This window comes from Octodon degus, unplaced genomic scaffold (assembly GCF_000260255.1).
Source record: "Octodon degus isolate 3935 unplaced genomic scaffold, OctDeg1.0 scaffold00026, whole genome shotgun sequence".
In the NCBI taxonomy this organism is placed as follows: Eukaryota; Metazoa; Chordata; class Mammalia; order Rodentia; family Octodontidae; genus Octodon; species Octodon degus.
Window position 1 is genome coordinate 13,474,251 of NW_004524602.1, and position 22,134 is coordinate 13,496,384.

At 46.9% G+C, this 22,134-nt stretch overlaps 1 protein-coding gene and 1 pseudogene across 10 annotated transcripts in view; both read right to left on the bottom strand.

The window, feature by feature from the left end:
- The window catches only part of Tln2 (talin 2), a 433,269-nt gene that overhangs the window by 163,305 nt on the left and 247,830 nt on the right, over positions 1-22,134 (bottom strand). For all 10 annotated transcript variants that reach the window (XM_004628856.2, XM_023712443.1, XM_023712434.1 and 7 more), the window contains 6 exons: positions 21,154-21,325; positions 19,056-19,153; positions 17,610-17,739; positions 15,530-15,682; positions 13,706-13,848; positions 11,770-11,897 (listed from right to left, as the gene is read on the bottom strand). In XM_004628856.2, coding sequence (XP_004628913.1) covers positions 11,770-11,897; positions 13,706-13,848; positions 15,530-15,682; positions 17,610-17,739; positions 19,056-19,153; positions 21,154-21,289 — 788 coding nt within the window. In that variant the 5' untranslated portion in view covers positions 21,290-21,325. The remainder of the gene's footprint in view (positions 1-11,769; positions 11,898-13,705; positions 13,849-15,529; positions 15,683-17,609; positions 17,740-19,055; positions 19,154-21,153; positions 21,326-22,134) is intronic.
- LOC105741850 lies at positions 1,779-2,779 on the bottom strand (annotated as a pseudogene).

A 22,134-nucleotide genomic window follows, 5' to 3' on the forward strand; every position in this document is an offset into this window, starting at 1 on the left:
TCTCTCTCTCTCTCTCTCTCTTTGCAGAACTGGGGACTGAACTCAGGCCCCTGTGCTTGCCAGGCAAGCGCTTATTCCACTGAGCCATCTCCCCGGCCCACACCCATTCTCTAAAAACTGTACATTATTTATGAAATGATAAAACAGATGGTTCAACTGAGCGCTAACAGAGAGGAGGGCCGGTCCTCAGCACAGAAACCTAAATGTTCTTTTCTGTATTACCACAAAAGGACTCTCAGTTAAGAAAGGGGAAGCGGGGAGCAGAGGGGAGTGCAAAGCATGACAGAGGTCTTTCTGCAGGTCCTGCACGGTGCGCTGGAGACTCGTGCTGTGGCCGCGAAGGTGTGCGACAGCAACTGCACCCAGGAAGCCGTGTGAAAGCTATTTTTCTTTTTTAGAAATTTATTTATTTATTACATTTTAGGGAAGGGTCTACAGGGTGCTCAGGGTCTCACTACTAGATCGGACTCCTAGTGACCCGTCTGTTTACAGCCTCCCAACAGCTGGGATTACTGGCATGCTGCCACCACATCCAGTTTCAATTGCCATCTCAGCATGCCCTGGGGGCGGGGCCGGCACAGCAGGCCTGGGATTGAACCCCGGGCCCTGCGCCTGCTTGTAGGCACTTTAATCCACTGAGCTATTTGGCTGGCCTGTATTTTTCTTATTTCTCATATTTTTCTTATTTCTAATAGAACAATTGCATATACTTAAACAAAATAGAAAACTTAATTATAAGATCTGGTTGGCAGTTTTATAACAGAAAAAGCTGATAAGACTCAGAACAAAAACACTCTCTGCTCCTCTCCATAAGAGAAGACCACAGCTTTAGTGATCTATACAATGTCTATGCTTAATCTTTGGTCAATACAGATTTCAAATGAAAATCAGGTCATGAACTGTTGACAACGACACTCGCTGCCACAGCACTAACAACCGCTTCCCAGGATGTCTTCCTGTGAGGGAAAAAAATCATCAGAAGCTTTTATTCTCTGCCTGTGAGATTTACGAAAGCCGACTACACCATTTTAGTTTCTGTGAAGCTAAAATATACTACAAAGTCAAACACGTAAGTAAACAATAAAACCAGAACAACTTCAACAAAGCCGTATCTCCAAAAGCAAAATCCATTAAGAACAAGAAATATACACAAAGCCATGATCATGGAAGAGTTAGTCACAGATGCAAAACAGTATCTTTTTATTGCAGGTTTGAGAACAGAATAATAAAATAATTTCAGATACTGTTTCAAGTATGTGTAATTTAGATAAGCCGGACAAGTATTACTTGAAGACACATCGTATTTGGTAAACCTAAAATTGTATTACCTTTTTGCTTTCTCTAATATCTGAGGTACACACCAATATGAAAAAAAGTAATTTCTATTTATGTATTAAAAAAGAATAATTTCCACTATGCATGAGTCAGACTGTAAAGTCAGCACTTGAAAAAAAAATAAATTTTCAAGTTTAACTGATAAAAAGATTAATAACTTATAAAAATGAAAAAAGAAGTATTGAAACAGATATGATACAAATATTATATGGTTTTCTACTAATCTGAAACTACAGAAGGCATTTGAGGAAGGGATGTTAGATCAAAAACCAGAAACTAATTTGTGGGATGTATGTCAGTTTAAAAATCTGACTTGCAGGAGAACACACTGCTTGGCCTAGTTTTAAAGCTAACTGCAAAATCCATGTTCTCAATGGTCCAGATTCAATTCTTCCAACTCAACAGAACTTCCACTGGTTTTCACAGGCAGTAGACAACAGATGTCACTGCTTCATGGGCACTATGGGCTTGTAGCAGAGTATTACATTGCTACATGTGAGTAAGTCAGTCTGGGTTCCTCCCGGTTTGGCCATCTGATGCTCTCTGATGGCTTTTTTTTTTTTTTGTCGGAACCAGGGATTGAACTCAGGCCCTTTGCTTGCCAGGGAAGCGCTTATTCTACTGAGCCATCTCCCCGGCCCCTCTGATGGCTTATCCTACTTCATACTCTGTTTTCATATTTCATGTCTGTAGTCCTTATTTCTTGACACACAGCTTCCTCAGTCTGAGACCCCGGCCCTTCCTCGGCAGCTCCAACTGCACTCTGGAGAACCGCAGCGACCGTCTCCCGACACGTCACCTGCCGAGTCCGAAGTGCTTGGTGCGCGAGGAAAAGCGGCGACGGAGGCGTCTGGAGCGTGTCTCACGCTTCCGGCTGCTCACGCTGCCACTGGAGTCCTCTCTTCTCTTGCTTCAGGGCTGGTCTAGGATGTAACCGAAGGTTCTTTTTTCTTTTCTTCAGAGTCTTTATTAGCTGGTGGCCCGTTTAACAACTTCTTCTAGGACTTGATGAGAGACTCTGCTGAAGATGTAACTTCTTCATCTGCACTGTTTGTAAATGGCATTAACGGACATTCTGATTCCTGTGGGCTGCAGTAATTCCAGAGTCATGGGAATATTCTTAAGCTCGTTCAGCAAATCCAATGCTCCAGCCGTGTTCTTCTGAACCTTCCTGTAAATCTTCTCGGCAACGTGAATCACCTCGTCGTCCACGGCGCCAGCCCGCTGGGGCGGGGAGCAGGCAAGCGGAGACAGCAGGGCCGCCGACAGGGGCCGCACCGCAGCAGGCCGGGCCTCCTCACAACAGGGCCACAGTGGTGACCGTGCCTCTTTCCTTTTTAAAGCAAGTTACAACTTTATCTTCATCGTACGTATCTGAGGGCATAGCATATGGCGCAACGACACACTCGCGCGCACACACACTGAAGTCACTGCAGCCCAGCATATTGACACATCCATCGCCTCACAAAGTTACTATTTTCTGGGAGAATAAGCTACTCTCTCTCAGCAAAATTCCAGAACACAATATCATTAGCGTGCTCACACCTGAGGCTGCACATCAGCTCTCTAGACTTACTTATGCTCCATAGCTGAAATTCCCTATCCTCTGTTCTCCATCTCCCCATCCCCTCACCACCTTTCTAATGCACCTATACATTTATTTTCTGTCCCACACTAAAGTGAAGTTGTGCAGCATGTCACTGCGAGTCTGCTGTACTTATAACATCCTTGGAGACCAGCCACGTAGTCACCAATGGCAGGATCTCCTTTAAGCCTGAACAGCATTCCGTCGTATACGTAATAAAGCTTTACGTTCCCATGTAAAATTTAAATTGCCCGCACAAGTAATTCCAACAGAGGAGTCCCAATCTGTCAATAAGTTACAGATATATGGGGAGGCTGCTTCTATTTGGGGACATATTAACCGCCTCTTATCTGCCCCACCGAGTATGTGCATGACCTGAGACACACCGCCACCTCTTTAAGCTTGTGTTACCGTCTGAGAAGCAGAGAAGGTTCAGGCTTGTGAGTGTTACTTCTATGAATTGACAGTAAGTGATGTGCCCTCATGCACAAGGGGCCAGGGCATCAATCTGCACGCATACACACACACACACACACACACACACACGCACAGAGTGGTGCAGTCTTCCCGGAAGTGTGCAGGGGAAGATGCACCAGACACGCTGCCAGCTCAGGTGTCCTGACTTCAGCCTTCACGGTCAATCACCAAATAACTGCCAGCAACGGCTCAGGTGTGGCATCATGAGAGGCTCTCAGAGTGTGGCCCCAGGACCAGCAGTACCCACACCATCTCTAGGAGGAGCTTGCTAGAAAGGCTACTTTTCAGGCTTCCTCCTGACGTGCTGAGTAAGATGCTCTGGGAGTCCAGCTGTCTACTCTAGTAACCCCTCTCTGGGTGGAGGGGTTGAATCCAGACTCGAAAAGCAACATGGCTGTGTGACATGGGGTCTCACAAGGTTAGTGCTGAGTTGGAAAATGTTTAGCACGGTCAGAAAATCTAGAGTGAGACTGGCACGTGTGTTAGTTCCCAGGTGGGAGTCAACCGAGTGCTAAGGACTGCACCGTCTGTGGTCCACGATCCAGGCGCTGGCAGGTTCTGCTGGCTGCTGAGGCTGGAGGGCTCAGGGGAGGAAGGAAACCCATGCTGTCCTCCCACAGCTGAAGAGCAAGCTGCCCAAATGAGCAGCAATGCCTCTCTGGTAAAAGCCTTGATCCCACCAGGAGGAAGATGTTTTCAGGGCCAGCGCCTGTCTGAAGGCCCACTGGGGAGCGCTGGATCACAGGCAACATCTAAACTTCGGGTGGGTGGGGGGACACATTCCAATCTCAGCAGCCCGGCCAACACTGGAGCTGGGTCTGCAGGCTGCTGGGCTGCACAGCAGTGCTGTGATCCCAAACCTGCCCCAAAGTGCTTTGACACAAGCACAAGGAACCATCTAGGAATTCAGGGCTCATCACTGGCTTAGTTCAAACATTCCTGGTGGGGAGGTTGCTGAGTTTGAAAGCAGCAAGGCAGGTAGGCACGGCATTAGGTGGTTGTGCTTGGAGGAAGTGGCCAAAGTGCCACCGAGGGACCACCCCAACCCCAAAGTGACAGGGGGCGCTGTGAGGACCTCAGGACAGCTCCAAAGAGGAAACCACAGTACAGCCCAGCATGCAAATGGGCTCAGGTGGCATCTTAAGTCAATGTAGTGGGACATGATGGTGAGGAACCTGCAGTAAGACACAGCAGAGGAAAAGCAAAAGCTGAAGTGCCTGCTTCACCGTTCATTTGAAAACACTGTCTTTGTAGCCCGCTAGTGTACCAAAAGCACACGGAGGGCAAGCTCCAAAGGGGCGATGTGTTTGAACAGATGCCAGGGGGAAAACTGCCTTGAGACCTCCCACGGTGTAAGAGCTTCGCTGTTGACAGTAGAATTATCCCGAGTTCGTAGGGGAAATTTCCCAAGTCTGCTCTAAAGTCTTTCACAACACACATTTATAGCTTAGGTTGATTTGTTTTCTTAGTAAAATACATCCCAGAAATAAAAGAAGAGAGCTCCATTCTTCAACAGCAAGGTCTTTTCTTGACCTGTCACTTGTCTGTCACCAACTGGACCTTTCTGGTCTGTAACATGCAAAGGAATGCAACCTTTCTGCCTGGATTTGACTACCTGTTTTAATTTTTCCTTTGGCATATGTCACGCATCCAACCTCAGCAAATCCAAGCTCGTATCTTGGGGCCAGACTATTTGCAACTGTCTTTAAAAAAAAGATAAGATAATTATAAAACATTTCATATTACAGCAAAGCATATAGCTCCTAATTTATATACCCACCACCAAGGAGAAATCCTATTCATAGGGTGCTAACTTTGCTTTCTAATTGCTATCTTCCTGCTACTAAACACAGATACAAATTTAGCTGAATCCCACAGGCCTCCTTTGTCTAATGGCAGCTACTTTCTTGAAGTTAGTTCCATGAATATTTTAATATGTTCCTCCACATCCTTGAAATTATAAACAATCATACATTCTGTTGCTCTTTGTATATTTTTAAATACAAAGATTTCATATTCTGAAATATCTTGTTTCCCCTGTAAAGTACGTTGGTGTTTTCATATATTCAAATTTATGCCCATCTGATAGACATAAAATCTATGTCCATGTTGTGTTTGTAGTTTCTGGATTACTTATCAGGCTATCTTTTCATACTTTAGAACAGAACAGTGTTCCCTTCTTGCTAAAATGCTTTCTGATATTCTTATATTTTCTTAGACTTGTCTTAATAAATATTAATTTCTTTAATAGATGATAATTTATTTTTGGAAATGTGTACCATATATACACAAATTTCTGTTTTCTGACTGAAGCCTCACATTTCATTTGGAGTTATCTTTTGCCTAATAAAATATTGTAATTTTAATAAAGGTAGGTTAAATACTCTTGTCCTGGTGCTCATTATAGTTTCATAAAAAATAACAGTAGTTGTCTTCATACATCTTCACTTGGCTTGGCCTTTATTTACCTAATTTGTATTAATTCTAATAGCTTTACTGAGATATATATATTAATAATGTTTTCTTATCACTAAAGAAATGGGATTTTCACTGAAACCGAACTGAATCTATAGATAAATTTGGGTAGAACTACTTTATCTGATAGCAAGTCTTCTTCTCATTAACATAGCAAACCACCCCAATATGCAGATTTTTTTATGATTTTAGGGACCACTAATCAGTTTCTGAGTAAATCACATTTTTGTTACTATTACTAAAAGTACCTCCCTTTTTTAAATTTCATTTTCTGTTTGTTGACTGTACCTGGCAATGTTATTTGATATCACAACTGACCCTTCTAGAAACCTTGTTAAACTCTTGTTAATTCTGGAAGCTTCTTCGCAGACTGACTAGATCATCTCTGTAGATCATCCTGCCACCTGTAACTGCAGACCAGAGCGGTTGTCTTTCCCACCCAGCAGCCCTGAGGCCTCTTTCCTCACTGCGCTTGTGAGGCCCCGTGGTGCTGGGCTGGTGGAAGGCTGTACGCATCAGGAAGTGCTTTCTAGGAAAGCATCCCACTCCTGGTGTGTCCCGAGTCGGCTTTTCTTTTGCTCAAGGAAGACTATTACATTTTCTCCGATTCTTTCTCTCCAACAATTCACTCACAGGCCTACATTCCGTGTTCCATGAAATGTTCTTTCTAATGTTAAGAAGCTGAAATACTGTCTTTTCCATAGCATTCCTTGCCTACCTGTTCTAAAATAGCAAATTTTTCTCTAAAACAGAATCCCAATTTTCCACTGTTGCCTTATTTTTTATCTTGCCATTCAATATAATTTAGTGTTTCATGTATTTTACTTATCATTACTCTGATCTGTCTCTCCATGCTACAATACACGGTTCAAGAGGAAGGAATGTTTACTGTTCATGCTGTGTACCACCCGGGCTTAAACTCACATTGCACATTTGATCATATCAAGCCTGGGAGAAGCTCTAGTTACAATACCATGAACACATAACCATATGCACGCGGGACTCTGTGAATATTTTAACTATGTGGAGAAGACATTTAAATTCAGGTAAAACACTTTATAAGATTGTACTCAAATAGAGGGATTTGTTCTAATAGTGTTTGTAAATAGGATATCTTGTACAACAAATAACCACTAGGAAGACAGTATGCAATGTGTTAATTGTTGGAACTGTTCTACCAGTTTGATTTGAAACTGTCTCACTGCTATTTGTTTCTCAATAAAATTATGGAAAAAAGTAAGATTGTATTCAGTTTTCAAATTACACTTTTGCTGATTTCAAATAAAGGTAATGAGCTTTATGATTCTAGTCTCATAATTCTGCTTAAATTCTCTATTTTTTGCTTCAAGTTTTTATCACATTGTTTTGAAAATATTTTTACCTAGTTTTGATAAAAAACTAGATTTGATCCATTGTCATTATTAATAACATGTCTTTTCCTCTTGATTAAACTTATCCAAGCTTTACATTAGTTCATAATTTTTTCCAACCACCTTTTGCTTTATTAATTCTGCCTAAGCTTTCTACTTCATTTCTTTCTCTTAAAGTTTTTCTTTATTCTATTGTACTCTTGTTATACTAATCACTCTCTGTGCTGTGTCTGTGAAACTACAACACTAAAATTGCTCATCAAAAGCTTTTCTTGGGCTACGGAGATAGCTCAGCGATCTAAATGCTTGCCTGACAAGGGTAAGGACCCGAGTTTGATCCCCTGTAGTGTATGCCATGCCAGCCCTGGAATCCTGGGTGTGCTGTGCTGGCCACCGAAACTGGGCGTGATGGCGCATGCCTATAATCCTGGTGCTGGGGAGGCTGAAACAGGAGGATTGCCACAAGTCTGAGTTGCATAGCGAGATCCTGTACCAAATGAATAAATAAGTAAGTTTTTTTTTTTTTTTAAAGAAGGATTTCTAATTTTTCTTTTCCATACATTTAAGTCAATGTGAAATTCAATTATGGGCTCACAATTAGTTTACCATTCTGGCCAATTAGTTCCTCCACCTGTATAATGGGCTTCACTTGTACTTACGCTTTGTCTTAAAGTCTCCATTTAGTGTCACATCTAATATGGTATCTTCAGCTTTAACTAACCATGCCGCATGCTTATTTGCTACGTGGATTGTGAATTCAAAAACAGGAAAGAGTCAGTATGCGACATCTGTGTCATACATGCACCCGGCACAGAAGCACACACCCAAGTCCCCGGGGAGCTAAAGGGGCCACGTAGCAGCTTTGCTCGATGTCGTTTCCGAGCGCAGAGGTCCTGTTTCACACTGGAAACAGGCCTTCTGCCTAGTCATTTTCCAATTACTAGATTATCTGCTGTATTTATTTCATGTGCTAATAAAATCTCTCTCTCTGAGTCTCTTTCAGGACATCCAAGACAACTGTGCTACAGACAAAGCGCACTGACACGAAGTGGGAGACCTGGCTTTCTTCTGGCTCCCAGAGGCTGACAACAGTGGGTGTGGCTGTGCACCCCGTGTCTACGCTCCCCTCTGTAAGAGCAGGCGCCTCCGTAGAGCAGACCAGCATATCAAGTAACAGTTCCTAGACCCTGCAAACCTCAGTCCTTTGCTTCTAATGGCCACTTTTCTAAGTGAGTGCTTTCCCTGTGATGCTGCTGAGTTGAGAAATCACTGAAGAGCCTGGACCAGGCTGAAAGGGAACGCCACAAAAACATCCCTACTGCACTGCCGCCACACAGAAATACTGAAGAAGCTTTTCAAACCCTGAAAGAAGGGGCTGGGGAGATGGCTCAGTAGGATAAGCACTTGACTGGCAAACGCAAGGATCTGAGTTCAATCCCTGGTTCCGCAAAAAAAAAAAAAAAAAAAAAACCTGAAAGAAAAGGACTTATTAAACACACCCCGATCTACTGCGTTTACATATGAGGACACGATTCCATGCTTCATCTGGCTCAGGGCCGAGCTCCTCTCATCTGGCTTCTGTCTCTTTCTCTTTTCAACTCTGGAGTGTTCAGGAACAGTGGGATAAGGGCTAAGTGGGAAAAGGCAGAGGCTGCAGAACAGAGCCCTGCCAGTGTCCACAAAAAGTCTAGGCCAGAAGAAAAAAAAAAAAAAAAAAAAAAGGCTCTGCCCGCCAACTTACAAACAGGGTACTGCAGCCTGAGAGGTTTATTTTAATTAAGAGCGGATTCAGCTCCATGGGAAGTTCCACCTGTACAGAACCAACGCGAACAGTCACAATTAAGACTCTACATTCGATAGCAAGGCTCCATCTCTAGACTCCAGTGGGTCTCATTAAAAGGTAAATCCAAGTCCTAAATAAAGAGCTGCCACCAGGCACAATGAATTTATTTTAATCTAGAATTCGAGTAAAGAAAGGCCATACAGCCCGCCGGAGGCACAGCCTTCACCTTCTAATCCTAAGGAAGAAACCTGGTGTGGTACAACCACTTCACTTCCGTCTTTCAGCTTATTAAGAGAAGAACGTTCCTACAGGACTCTGAGTACTTGGCGTAGAACAGGACCATAAATGGCAATGGACACTCTTAAGACCAGTATGAACACTGAGATTAACTTGTAATCTCTAAAGACTCAATCAGCAGCACTGTGACACATGCCATGATTTGGTTGGTACAGCTGATGACAACAGAAAAGAGATCCAAGAATGTCATGATCACATGTTTAAGGACCTTTCTAAACTTGGCACTGGTGGGCAGGCCAGGGACAGGGGCAGCTCTACCCAGGACAGAGAAAAGCCTCTGAGGGCAGGCTACCTTGGCCCCGGGAGTCAGCAGCCTGCAGGGAAAAGCTGTGGAGTGACTGTGACCAAGCTGCCACGCTGCTTCTCCCATCTGTCACATAAGATCCTGCTCTCTGCGGTCACAAGCTTAGCTTTCCCTCACCAGGCTACATGCAGTTACAGTTATAAAAACCTAAAACTATGGAACTATTTAATTCTGAGTTTTGGGCTTGGAAAAGCTTTTCTATTTTCTCCCATTCTTCCTCGGTCACTTTAGAAACAAAGGCAAAAGGTAGCTTCCTGCAACGCCTAACGAGTCCTGAGCGCCTATGTATCAGTTTCTGCAGTCATAACCCTCATGGTTATGGGAGTGGATGTACAGTGCCTGAGGAGCCAGCTCAGAGGGTCCAGTGTGGGAGGTGGAAGCTACTGAAAGAGCGCATGCACACACCACAGGGAGGAGCCTGCAGGGCGATGGACAGAAAGGTAAGGTCCCGCAGCTCCCGCGGAAGGGAGCCAGACCAGGTGTCAGACACGGGCCCCAAGAAGATGCCTGGCCATGTGCCTTCGGTGAGGACACGGAACACAGCAAGTGGCGGGACCCGCTCAATGCTGCTTGGCAGGCAGGGTCACTGGGAGAGTACTGCAGAACACAGCATCACCATGAAAAGCTTCCCAGGTCACTAACTCACAGGTAAAGGTTTTGGGTTTTTTTTTTAACATCCTCAGTTTAGACCACACAGCATGTTTGCCAGGCATTGTCCATCATTAGGAGAAAAGTTGGGTTTTCTTGTTACAGAGCCCTACAACTTGGTTCTCAGTATTTTCCACCAATGTAAAAGTGGGTTCAAGGGTCAAATAAGCCTCGGCCCGATCCTTTCCCCTCCATCCGTCTTCACAGAAGGCTGGGCTTAGCTTATGCTGGATGTGGCCTCCGGAAACACCCGTGTCTTATCCCTCTCAGCAGCATTCCTATTAGGTTCCCACTTCCAATCCTTGCACGTTGTACTCCAGGCAACAGTGTGACACTGTCCATGGTGAGACTGGTCTTCCTTCTACCCACCCTCCCTTTCTTTCATCCATACTAAGTGGCAACCATGAGGAAAAGAACACATAAGAAAAGGAATATCGGGCCAGGGAGATGGCTCAATGGAATAAGTGCTTCCCTGGCAAGCACAAGGGCCTGAGTTCAATCCCCGGTTCTGGAAAAAAAAAAAAAAAAAACAAAGAAAAGGAATATCATCAGAGCAAGTACACATAATACTGTAATACCCCTGTAAAAGTCCAGCTCAAAACAGAGGAGAAAACCAACTTAGAAAGTTGCTCCATACTAGCAGCCTACAAGTGGCTGAGAATTTGCAGGAAACTCAATCTTGCAGCCATGGGCTGTGTGACCCTGAGGGACCTCGAGGGTCAGCTCTCCTGACACCGAGGGTCTATAGCCAGGAAAACACATCCCCATTGTTTTATAAAATGAAGCCATAGACAAAATGGAATAAGAAAACAGAGCCAGGATTGCACTTGCACGTCACACTTCAAAGCAAGAGAGAATACATAAGATTGTGACAAAGACTATAAGCCCCTCCCACACTACGCTGCTCTGATACAAGAACCTCAAGAAACTGAGCCTGACAATGGGCTGGAGGTGGCAGAGTGCTGGCCAACAATGTGCAACGCGTGCAAGGTGCTGGGCTGGACCCCGGACGCCGTACGAAATGAAACCAAACACAGAACCTGCCAAAGGTGATCGGAAGTGTCACAGCACGAGGGGACAAGGTGGTAGTGGGCGCAGGGTGCAGAAGCCATGCAAAGTGAGCCCCTCCAGTCCACACACACTCAGCACGGGTCAGATCACAGCTCATGGGGTATCACGGATGCTCTGGGAGACAGAAAACCCCCGCTGCCAGAACTCAGAAGCTGCTTCCAGAGACTCCCCTGGCAGTCACCCCAACCATAACTCTCCAGGCCTCCTACTACACAAATGTGGTCACACCCTCAGCTGAATGAAAGCCAACGGTCGCACAGCACACTGTAGTCAACGTGTGTACTTAGGAACCTTGCGCAGAAATAGGCCAGGGCATGCGTGTGGCCTTGTGTTCCACCTCTGGCCCTGCAAACACAAAGGGACAACAACCAAAATACAGATGAAAAGGACAGGAGAGAAGAGAGAAAAATAAGAGGCCACTTACTCTAAGAATCCGGGCTTGTGCTTATGCTCCACATGAGGTCCAAACTGTATCTGGGCTTGAAACCCGCCAAACTCGCAGGCTTTCTCAAAGGACACCGGGTGGGAACCATTCAAGATGTCATCCCGGGCCTGAAACACACGGGCAAGAACAGCCTCAGAGGACTGGGGGGACAAGGCCTCTCCTGAGACACGGCCCTGCCCCAGCACAGGAACTCCAAAATTGAGAGCAGGTGGGGGGTACACAGATTGTGGGGTATCTCTCTCTGTCTCTGCCTCTGCCTCTCTCTCCCTCTCCCCTCTCTCCAAGATAGGGTCATATGTATGGCCCAGGCCTGGAGCACCCTCAAGGGGTTTGGTATCCCAAAAGAGAGAGTGCTGATAATCTAGGGAGATAGATGCAATCACAAAGAATAAAGAGGGAAGGAAAAATCTCTGAAATGACCACACTGATACAAACTGACACAGAAATGGTTCACTTTTTATGTACCTAAGGCATAAAGTTAACAGAAAAAAAAAAGTAAAATCACCCCAATCCCCATTGCCAAGTAAAGCCTAGTGTATTATTATTATTTTTAAAATTTATTTATTTGGTACCAGGTCTTGCTAAGCAGTTCAGATTTGCAGTGATCTTCCTACCTCAGCCTCCCCAGGGCTGGGATTACAGGCATGCACCATCCCACCTGGTTCCGGTGGCCAGCACAGCATGTGGTACTGGGGATCGAACCCGGGTCCTTGCGCTTGCCAGGCGGGCGCTCAGACTGCTGAGCTACCTCCCACGCCCAAGACTAAAGTATTATAAGCAGAGAGACAGAGATGGATATTCGCACAGAGAAGAGAATCCTAGACCCGAGATATCTAGGCAAGGTCGAGCAACGCCCACTCCTACCGCCTTCGCTGTGTCCGAATGACTTCCGTTTTGGGGCCCCTGGTCCCACTGCCACTTAGCCCTCTCCTTGCTGTCACCCCTTTCTCTGACTGAGCCCCAAACCACGCACAGGTGCTCACAGCCACGGCCCTGGCCCTTAAGCTCCTTGGCTCCCTGCCCTGCCTGCCCTGCCCTTTCCTTCCAGCTTCACTCCGTTCCGTTTCTTCCACCTGCTGACTCGGGAGCCAGCAAACATCCCCTGGAGAAGGCCAAACAGCCAACATGTGAGACCTTCAGAGCCATTAGGTCTGCGTGGCAACTAGCGGGCTCTGCCACGGAAATACAAAGGACACAAACAAGGACGTCACACGCGAGGGGATCATCAGAGTTAAACACACGACTTAGTTACTAGCAAATGCAGGCACCAGGCGGGCTGCACTTGGCAACTGCTATTATTTCTATCTCAGTGTGCAGATGGAGCGCAGGGGGCAAGGCAGTGCACGAGGGAGAACATGAGAGAAACACAGATGTTTGTTCGAGCCAAAAGCAACCTGAGGGGCCCTTCAGTGATCTGCCCACATCTAGCATACTGGGAAACTGCAACTCAGATGTGTGTTAAAATCCTTGTTTGAACTTAAAACGATTAGTTAGTGGTACAGACATAAAAGGCTATGTGAAGATAACTTTCAGCTGATGGGAAGTAATGATTTTTTACTGCTACTGCACGGTATCCTAAGGTGCCAGCTAACAAAGCTATACGGTCTTTGCAATAGCGACACACTTAAACAGATACAGCCGTCCTTCAAAAGCAGGAAGAGAAGCGCAGTGCCGGCTCCAAGTCCCAACTTGGGGAGGCAGAGAGACTCCCAGAAAGGCGCCCGTGGGATGGCCAGTGGTCCTTGTCCAAGGCCGACTGGTCCGGCCACAAGACAGGAGCAACCTGGGGACGCGCCTCCAGACGGGGCTGCTGGGAATAGGGCGCAGGACAGAGCCAGGCGGCTGCTCCCTGGACGCACAGCTGGGGGCTCCCGCACGCTCCCCGGCCGCAGGGTCTGAGAGCCGAAGGCTGTACCTGGACATAAAGCAGGTTCAGCTGCACAGGGTCTCTGGAGTCCACGTTCTGATCGGAGTAGAAGAACTTCCGCCTGAGCAGTAACGTCTCGCTTTCATCTACTCCTTGTTCTCGGAACGTTCGGCTGTGATCCAGCCAATTTACTGCAACACAAGATGCGGGAGAGAACTGTGTTTGCTTCTCCTGCTAATTGAAAGGGGTTTACCAAGACAGCAGAGTGACACACTGGCGGATTTCTCTGATGCTGACAGGCAGAGATGCTTTTACATGAAAGCGGTGCTTTTTCACTTTGAAAAATAGTATCTCATCTACCATATGACCAACAGAAAGGTAAAGGAAGGACAGAATCCCCAGCCATTCCTAACGTTAGCTGATCCACACAGTGAGCTGATAAAATACCCCAGAAGGCGAGCACAGGGAATTCCGCACTCTGTGGTAAGAAGCCGAAGTGGCATTTTCCTTATAATCAACAGGAGACACTTGAGCTTCATCGAGTGAAATGATCGGTACACAGTGAACATAACAGGTCACCTCTGACCCAAGCGGAAAGGGGGGAGAAAATGAAAGTCGGGGAGAGTGAAGGCGGGGGCGGAAGGGTGGAGGGGCAGCCGGCTGCTCACCCTGGGCCAGTGGGATCACTCACTCCAAGAATCCCACCCTGACCTCCAGGAACCCAGACGTCCATCACTTCTTGCACACTTTGAGGAGCACTCTTCTCCACTCCCCTCTGGGCCACACGCGCGCACGCTCGCTCTCTCTCTCTCTCTGCGCGTGAGCATTTACGACCCACCTCCCGGTGTTCTAAGCGGCTTCTGTATAGAGAATGCGGCTCACAGCCCTTCTCTCCCAGTGTCTGGGACAGCCCTGTGCACACGTTAACAAAACCTTGGGGTCTATCTACTCAGGTCTCTTGGAAAGAAGTGTGTAACCGGGAATCTAATGAGGCAGAAAGAAAAGGGACTAGAGAAAGTCAGAGGAAATGTCAGGTCTGCCAAAGATCAATAAACAATGACAGTGATGATGTCATCCCAGCGCAGCGCAGGAGCAGGAGGTGGAGGCCCGAGCGGGCTGGGGAGAAGGGGCGGCCAGGTGCATGTGGCCTGGCCAGGGGGGACCTACGGACTGTGTTCTTGTCCACACGCTACTGTGCAGCTGTGCCAGGTGGCTTCCCTGTGATAGAAGCTTATCCGTGACTGTAACCTCTGGCAGACAGAGGCAGTGGTCACCCATGGCCACAAACCTCTGCCCACTAGGACCGACGAGAACCAGCTTCTGGACAGAAGCGCACAACTCTCCTGAAGAAGGCGTCTTCACTACACACACACCCACACACACACACACTCCTATGCTACTTCCACACATGAAGACTTAAAGGGGACAGAAGGCCGTGTCACAACGACACAGGGGTGTGCTGTCACCAGGGTCCACAGTGCAGGACACACTACGCAAGCAACAGTCTGGTTTCTTCACATACACACATCTCAAGGGGAAAAAAATAGAAGAGATGGAGAAGAGACATAAATAGCTAAAACAGCTTGGTACCCAACCCTGTCTGAACCTTCGCTAGTACAAACTATTAAGTAATTTGTAGTCACAATGGAGAAAACATGAACATAATTTATATGTGTGATATGAAAGGAATTTTTTTTTTTTTTAGGGAAATGATATTACCAAGATTTTTTTATTTCTCTAGAAGTTTTTCAGCTTCTAGTCACATAAACTGAAACATGTACAGACTTAAAAATAACCCAAAACACCACCCTGGGTCATGAGGGTGGCGAGCAGGGGCCGAGCCCGGGCTGCGCGCCCTCCCCGAGCGCTCACGGTCATCGTCCGTGTGGAGCTTGGCCTTCAGCTTCTCCATCTTCCTCTCATCTCGCAACAACGTCCTGTCTTTCTTGAGTGTGCCCGTTCCTTCCTCCTTCTTTTCTTCGATAGTTTCTTGGATTAAAGAGTATTCTTCATAATTCGTTATTCCTAAAACCAGAAATGAGAGTGTAATGCTACTGGCTTAGGCTGCTGTCACCTCCTTGCACTGAGGGCCCAGGTACTGTACCGCATGGGAGCTGGGCAAGGTCACAAAGCAGCCTTCTTGGTGTGGGAAGCGAGGCCACGTGTCACGTCGCTCTGACACTCACAGAAGGCAAGCTCCTTCAAAATGCCACTTCCCTGTCTCTACTAATTAAATTTTTTTTTTAAAAAAGAACCTGTTACCCAACACTTAGGACCAAACTGCTTAGGGATGAATAGCATGTCCTAAGTCACCAATGAGATTTCAGGCTACTTCGGCTCTGAAAACGTTCTTAATTCATAGCCAAAGTCGTACTGAGGGCCAGCCAAATAGCTGAGTGGATTAAAGCACCTGCAAGCAGGCACAGGGGCCTGGAGTTCCATCCCTGGGCCTGCCGTGCCGGGCCTGCCCCCGGGGGCATGCTGAGGCTGCAACTGAGACTGGGAATGGTGGCATGCGCCCGTAATCCCAGCTCTTGGAAGGTTGTAAACAGGCGGATCAGTACAAGTCCGATCTAGTAGTGAGACCCTGAACACCCTGTAGACTCTTCCCTAAAATAAAAAATAAAAAAAAGGAAGAAACCAAACAAACACAAAAAACATCAAAAAAGAAAAAAGTCTTGGGGCTGGTGAGATGGCTCAGTGGTCTAAAGCACCTACTTAGAACAAGCTTAGCAAAGCACAGGGACTGCGGTTCAATCCCCCAGCACCACATGCCAGCCAGCCCTGCCCCCTGGTGGGCTGAGCTGGCCACACACACACACACACACACACACACACACACACAAATAAATAAATAAATAAAATTTAAAAGAAAAAAGTCTTCCTGACCTGAAAACACATGCTCTAACCACTGCCCTTTCAATTTGGAAAGCATGGGCTTAAGTTTTCTTACCTGCTTTCCCACATGTTAAATTGCTCTGGGCTGTGCACAAGACAAGAGGGCTTACACATTCTGTAGCCTAAGTCCTAAGCCTCATCAACTGAAGGCCAGTTTAAAGGCGGCAACAGAAATAATCCAACACTGTCGGGCCCGCATGGCGCATGTTCTTCTACCCTACTCGTCAGAGCTGAAGTGCAAACATTACAGATGCTGCGTAACGTTAACCTCACCCGTCCTCTTACCCAGAGCCTTTTATCGCAGGTCTGTTCTGTGCTCACCTGCCATGTACTTCAGTGGAACAACTAGCCCCGGGCTCAGGCCCGAGATCATCTACTCAGGCTGCCCAGAAGACCTGCATCTTGAGGAACGGGAGCAAAGCAGATGCAGCGCGGGGAGGTGAGAGGACAGAACTCAGCTCCCATGGCACGAAGAACCACCAAGACGGGGTGGCCTGCTCTTCCCAAGCATGTAAAGTCCTTCATGTGAGGAGAAGGCACTGCTGCCCTCTGAGGAGACCAACAGAAGCCACGAGAAGAAAATCTGCCCACCAGTCAGCCACACAGGCTGTCACCACGATAATCAGGGAGACTCGGGACATCCACGGGGGACGGGGGTGAATAACACAAAATTTTAAGAATTCCTCTCTATTGAAAATACATGTTTTCTGAAAGAGAAACACAAGCTTTCACGGTGACCCAGTGATAAGTTCTCGTGTTTACAATGCTACGAGTAGGCTGTCAAGTCAGGACAATGGATGTGTTCTCTTTGGACTGGGAAGAACAAAACTTGGCAGACACCAGATGAGGGTGGACAAAAAGAAGACAGAAGGGCCAGAGATCAACTCAGCAGCACAGCCTGCCAAGTGCAAGGTGCTGAGTTTTAGTCCCAATACCCCTACCCCCAGCCATTCTCTGGGGGAAAAAAAAAAAGGGGGGAGGGATGTTACACAAAACACGGCACTGGGGCGGGGGTCCCTGGGGCGGGGGGGGCACTGGGGCTGTGGCCACTCACCTATCCTGCTGCAGATGGTCACGAGGAGCTCTCCCACGGTCTTGGAGTCGTCCACCATCACCGTCTTCACAGAGCCATCCAGCATCCGGATCTTCTGAGGCCTCTGTTTCTTTTTGTATTCCAAAATGTCCTAGAATGCAAACCGTACATGGATTTCACATGCATGGGAAAACAGGTAACAAATCTGAGCATTTTTCTAGAGGAAGAAGAAGGAAAAGGCGGAGAAGACGGAGGAAGGGAAGCAGGAAGAGGAGGAGCAAGAGGAGGAGAAAGGAAAGTTCTGAGCAGGTGCTGACTTCTTCATATTTTCAAAATTTCTTTGAAAATTTTTCTTAGGAAGCAGTAATCTTTCATTATTACAGAAGCTTCTATAATACAGAATTTCCAGTCCTCAATAATTGCTTTGATAAAGATTTCTCTAAAATCGAAGTGAAATCCCAAGCCCAGAAGCAGCTTCATGACCGAAAATTACCCTGCATGAAACAGTGACAGCAGGAGACACCCAGGCTGGGAAAGGCTGCGCTAGGGAGCACGGGAGAGGCCAAGGCCGCCTGCCTTCTCAGAGGACAGCATCCAAGTGTCTGTATTCCGCCATGAGCATTTTACTACCGACACATGGACAGTGCAATTGGGCTGTAACATTTACCACCCATGCGTTCACCACATGTATGTGCCGTGCGTAAATGTATGGATGGAAACGCCTCCGCCGAGCCAGCGTCCTTCCGGCTGGGAACGCAGCACCGTGCGGGCGGTACTCCTGCTACTGCAGCGAGGCACGAGCAGGACTGCACGGGGGCGTTCAGTTTGGAAGTTACTTTTTAAATCAGAGGCCTCTTTTTAAAAAATTTTTTATTATACTTCTTAAAAGCAGAACTATGGAGGGAACCCAACTATTTCATTCTTGCTCTGTAGAACACTCGTTAATCTGATAGACCCGACTCACTCAAAAAGGGCCTGTGTCGTGGAAGATAGGCCGGATGGAATGGTGAGCTCAGCATTTCTCCTCACATTCATTAACAGCTGTTTTAAATGTTGTTATTATTACTAGTAGTTATTAAAATCACACCCATTATTTGAAATTTCTCTTCAAAAACAAAATGTTAATTGAAATCTGGCCTCAGACTTTCTTTAGAATTATCTCCCATTTTCTCCTCTCTCTCTTGTCTGGCTTTCTGGCAGAAACACACTTACATCCTCACAGAAGATACCTGCGTCTTGTCTCTTGAGTTCCTTGTCCAACATGGTGTGGATGGAGAAGCTGCCTAAAATACCCCAAATGGAATCAATCTGAAGAATTTGGATAGCTGACATTTTCTCACCACTGGACAATACTTTACAAGGGAACTCCGGATAAAATGCCCTTGAATCAAAATATTGGGATGACGCCATTTCCATAGAAGGCCTAGGGACACAGCCACGAGGAAATCAGGTCAGACGGCAGCCTACCCCATTTCGCAGCATGTAGTAATCCAGTGTTCTGCCTGCTTCCAGCCAGATCCCTTTCCTGGGATCTTCATCCGAAAGAAACAGCCCATAGTCGGAAGCTGGAACACAAAGACAAAGGAAGAAAGGCGGCAAAGTGTCGGCAGGGCCACCTCTGGCTCCCCAGCCCTGAGCCTCCCACCACAGCAAGGCTGTGGAGTCCGTCATCAAAAAGACGTTTCCTGATGGGCCCACAAGTGGCCGACTGACCAGAGCCGGTGGGGAGGGGAGAGCTGAGTGGCAGAAGCAACACCCCTAAAACTGGTTCTGTTTTGTGAGGACCTGGGGGTTGGAGCCGGGTCTGAATGCTAAGGTACCACAGGAACAAGGCAGTCCAAACTGATTGGTAACAGAATTTGCGTTTGTTCTCTAGCCCTTGCTATAAAGACCAGGCCAAGAAACTGGGTATGGTGGCACATACCTGGTCATCCCAGTACTCTAGGAGGCTAAGGCAGGAGGATGGAAAGTTCAAGCCCAGACTGGGTAAAAAAATCAGCACATTGGTAAGATGCCTCAAAATGAAAAGAAAGAACTGGGGATATAGCTCAGTATGAAGCCCTAGGTTGAATCCCTCTTACCACCACAAAACCAAAGGCAAAAAACTTGGGTGAAAAAAAACCCAACTAAGAAAGTGACCTCTTAAGCACAAGGCTGTTTGGACACAGGGGCTGCTGGGGGCTTTACAGCACAGAAGATCCAGCGGGAGACATTGGCAGATTGGTAGGAGTTCCCCGTAACATGAAGCCTCTGCCTCCCAGGTTCAACACATTAGGAAAACACTTAGAAAATTAAACCTTGTGTTCTCTGTAGAAAATTCTTGAAGAAAATCAGAGACCTCGGCAAGGACATGAGCACTGCTGCTTCTCAGCAAAGCTTCAAGGTCTTTATTTTTATTTTATTTATTTGGTACAGGGTCTTGCTACGCAGCTTAGACTCGTAGTGATCCTCCCGTCTCAGCCTCCCCAGCTCTGGGATGACAGGTGTGGGTCACCACACCTGGCTTTGGTGGCCAGCTCAGTGCGGGGTGGGCACAGCATGTGGTACGAGGAGTCGAACCAAGGTCCTTGCCCTTTCCAGGCAGGAGCTTAGACCACTGAGCTATCTCCCCAGCCCTAACTTCAAGGTCTTTAAAGGTTTACTCACACCTTCATCAGAGCTTATAGCAAGTTGCCCCAAAGAAATTTTGTAAAAACTCTGAAAGCAAACAACAAAATAGGACGTGAAAAGTAAGGTAACAGCAGTAATGTAGACGACCAAATCTTGGAGGAGGTGGGTTTTTTTTATTTTTTCCCCGTTTTTGAGACAGCATCTTGCTATGCAGTTCAGGCTGGCCTTGAACTCACTATGAAGTCCAGGCTGGCTTCAAACTCGTGGTGATCCTCCTGCCTCAGCCTCCAGAGTGCTGGAGGTACGCTCAGGTATGTGCCACCATGCCCAGATGGTTAAGGGGATTCTTAGGCTTCCATTTTTAAGCCATGTTTTACCCACTTTCACACTGAAGGTTTATTAATTTAAAGGTGATTCCTATTTTTCTATTCTCAATCAGATAGACACTTGAATAAGGGAAGGAAACGTAGAGGAGACAAAGGGAAGTGGAAAATCAATTTTATACTATATGAATGGCTTTAATTTGGACACCGATGAATAGGGGTCAGTGTTTCATCACATCCAAAACAAAGCATGTACCAAGTCCCCCTTTTTTTACGATCTGAGATAAAATTCACAAAGCCCCTTCAGAAGGGCTGGCAATGCAGGACCTGCCCCAGGTCGGGATGGTGACCAGCAGGTATCACACATGGGACACAGGGCTGGGAAATGCACAGCCCACAGGTGCCAGGGTAGAATTCTGGCGCTTTGCTGAGTTAATGGGATCCAGTCAGTCAAGAGTGGTACGTAAGCCGCAGAGCATGATGGGAAGGGGGAAGGGCAGGACGACGGGTGGGTCAGCACTGACTGGAGACCTGGGGTTGACAAGGGAAGCCAGGTGCAGGCACGTGCACACCACTCACAGCCTCCACCACCGATGCCGCAGGGTGAAGAACGTGACAGACACGGGACTCACCTTGCCCCGTCTGGGCCTCGGGGACCCGTTCCCGAATGACCCGACAGGCGTCGTACACGGCTGTGGACGGTTCAAACTGCATGGTCTTCACCACGTTGCAGTGGCGGACGCAGATCTTCAAGGACAGGGCCACCATTTTCCCAGATGCTTTGAAGGGTCTCACTGGAAATGCCTGGGAAACACAGAGAAAGAACTCTCAAGCTCAGAATCATCGTCGGTCTGGAAAGAAACTCTACAGACTCTCAAATCAACTTAAAAAGCTCACAGAAGCAGGATGCTCCCTAGCAAGATTTTCTGACAAGTGCTTATATTCCAAGGGCGTTTCGTCTGTGAAACTATGTCTTATTTTAAAAGTTCTTTTCACCATACAATTGCCCCCGCACGATGATTACACTCGCGGGCCGCTGGTGCTGGCACAAAGTGCGTCTTCATTCTCGTTTCCTTCCCTTCTCCTCCCATCACTCCCTTCACCTCTCTGTCCCCTTCCCTTTTGCAAAAGATTTCTTTTCTGCTATCTTCTATTCTGCTTATTTATTTGCACCAGGAGTCCAAGTCAGGACCTTGCACTTCCAGGCAGGCACTGTGCGGCTGAGCTACGGCCCCGCCCTCTTTATTATATTTTGGGTTTCTCACATAAGAGATATCACGTCCCTTTTAAGCCCATGTGTCTGATTTATTTCACTTCGCATTCTGGTCACAGGGTGTATCCATGTTCCTAGAAATAATTCAAGTTTCTCCTTCTTTATGGCGGAGTAATACTCCACAATGAACAAATACTACATTCTCTCTACCCACTCTCTGAGGATGGACACATAGGTCACTTCCGAGGGTCAGCTACTAGGAATCATGCTGCAATGAGTCCGAGGACACACACATCACGTAATCTGATGCCTTTCAGGAGGAGACCTAGAAGGTGAACAGCTGGGTCAAAGGGAATTCTTATTTTCACTTTTTTGAGGACTCTCCCTACTGATGTCCACA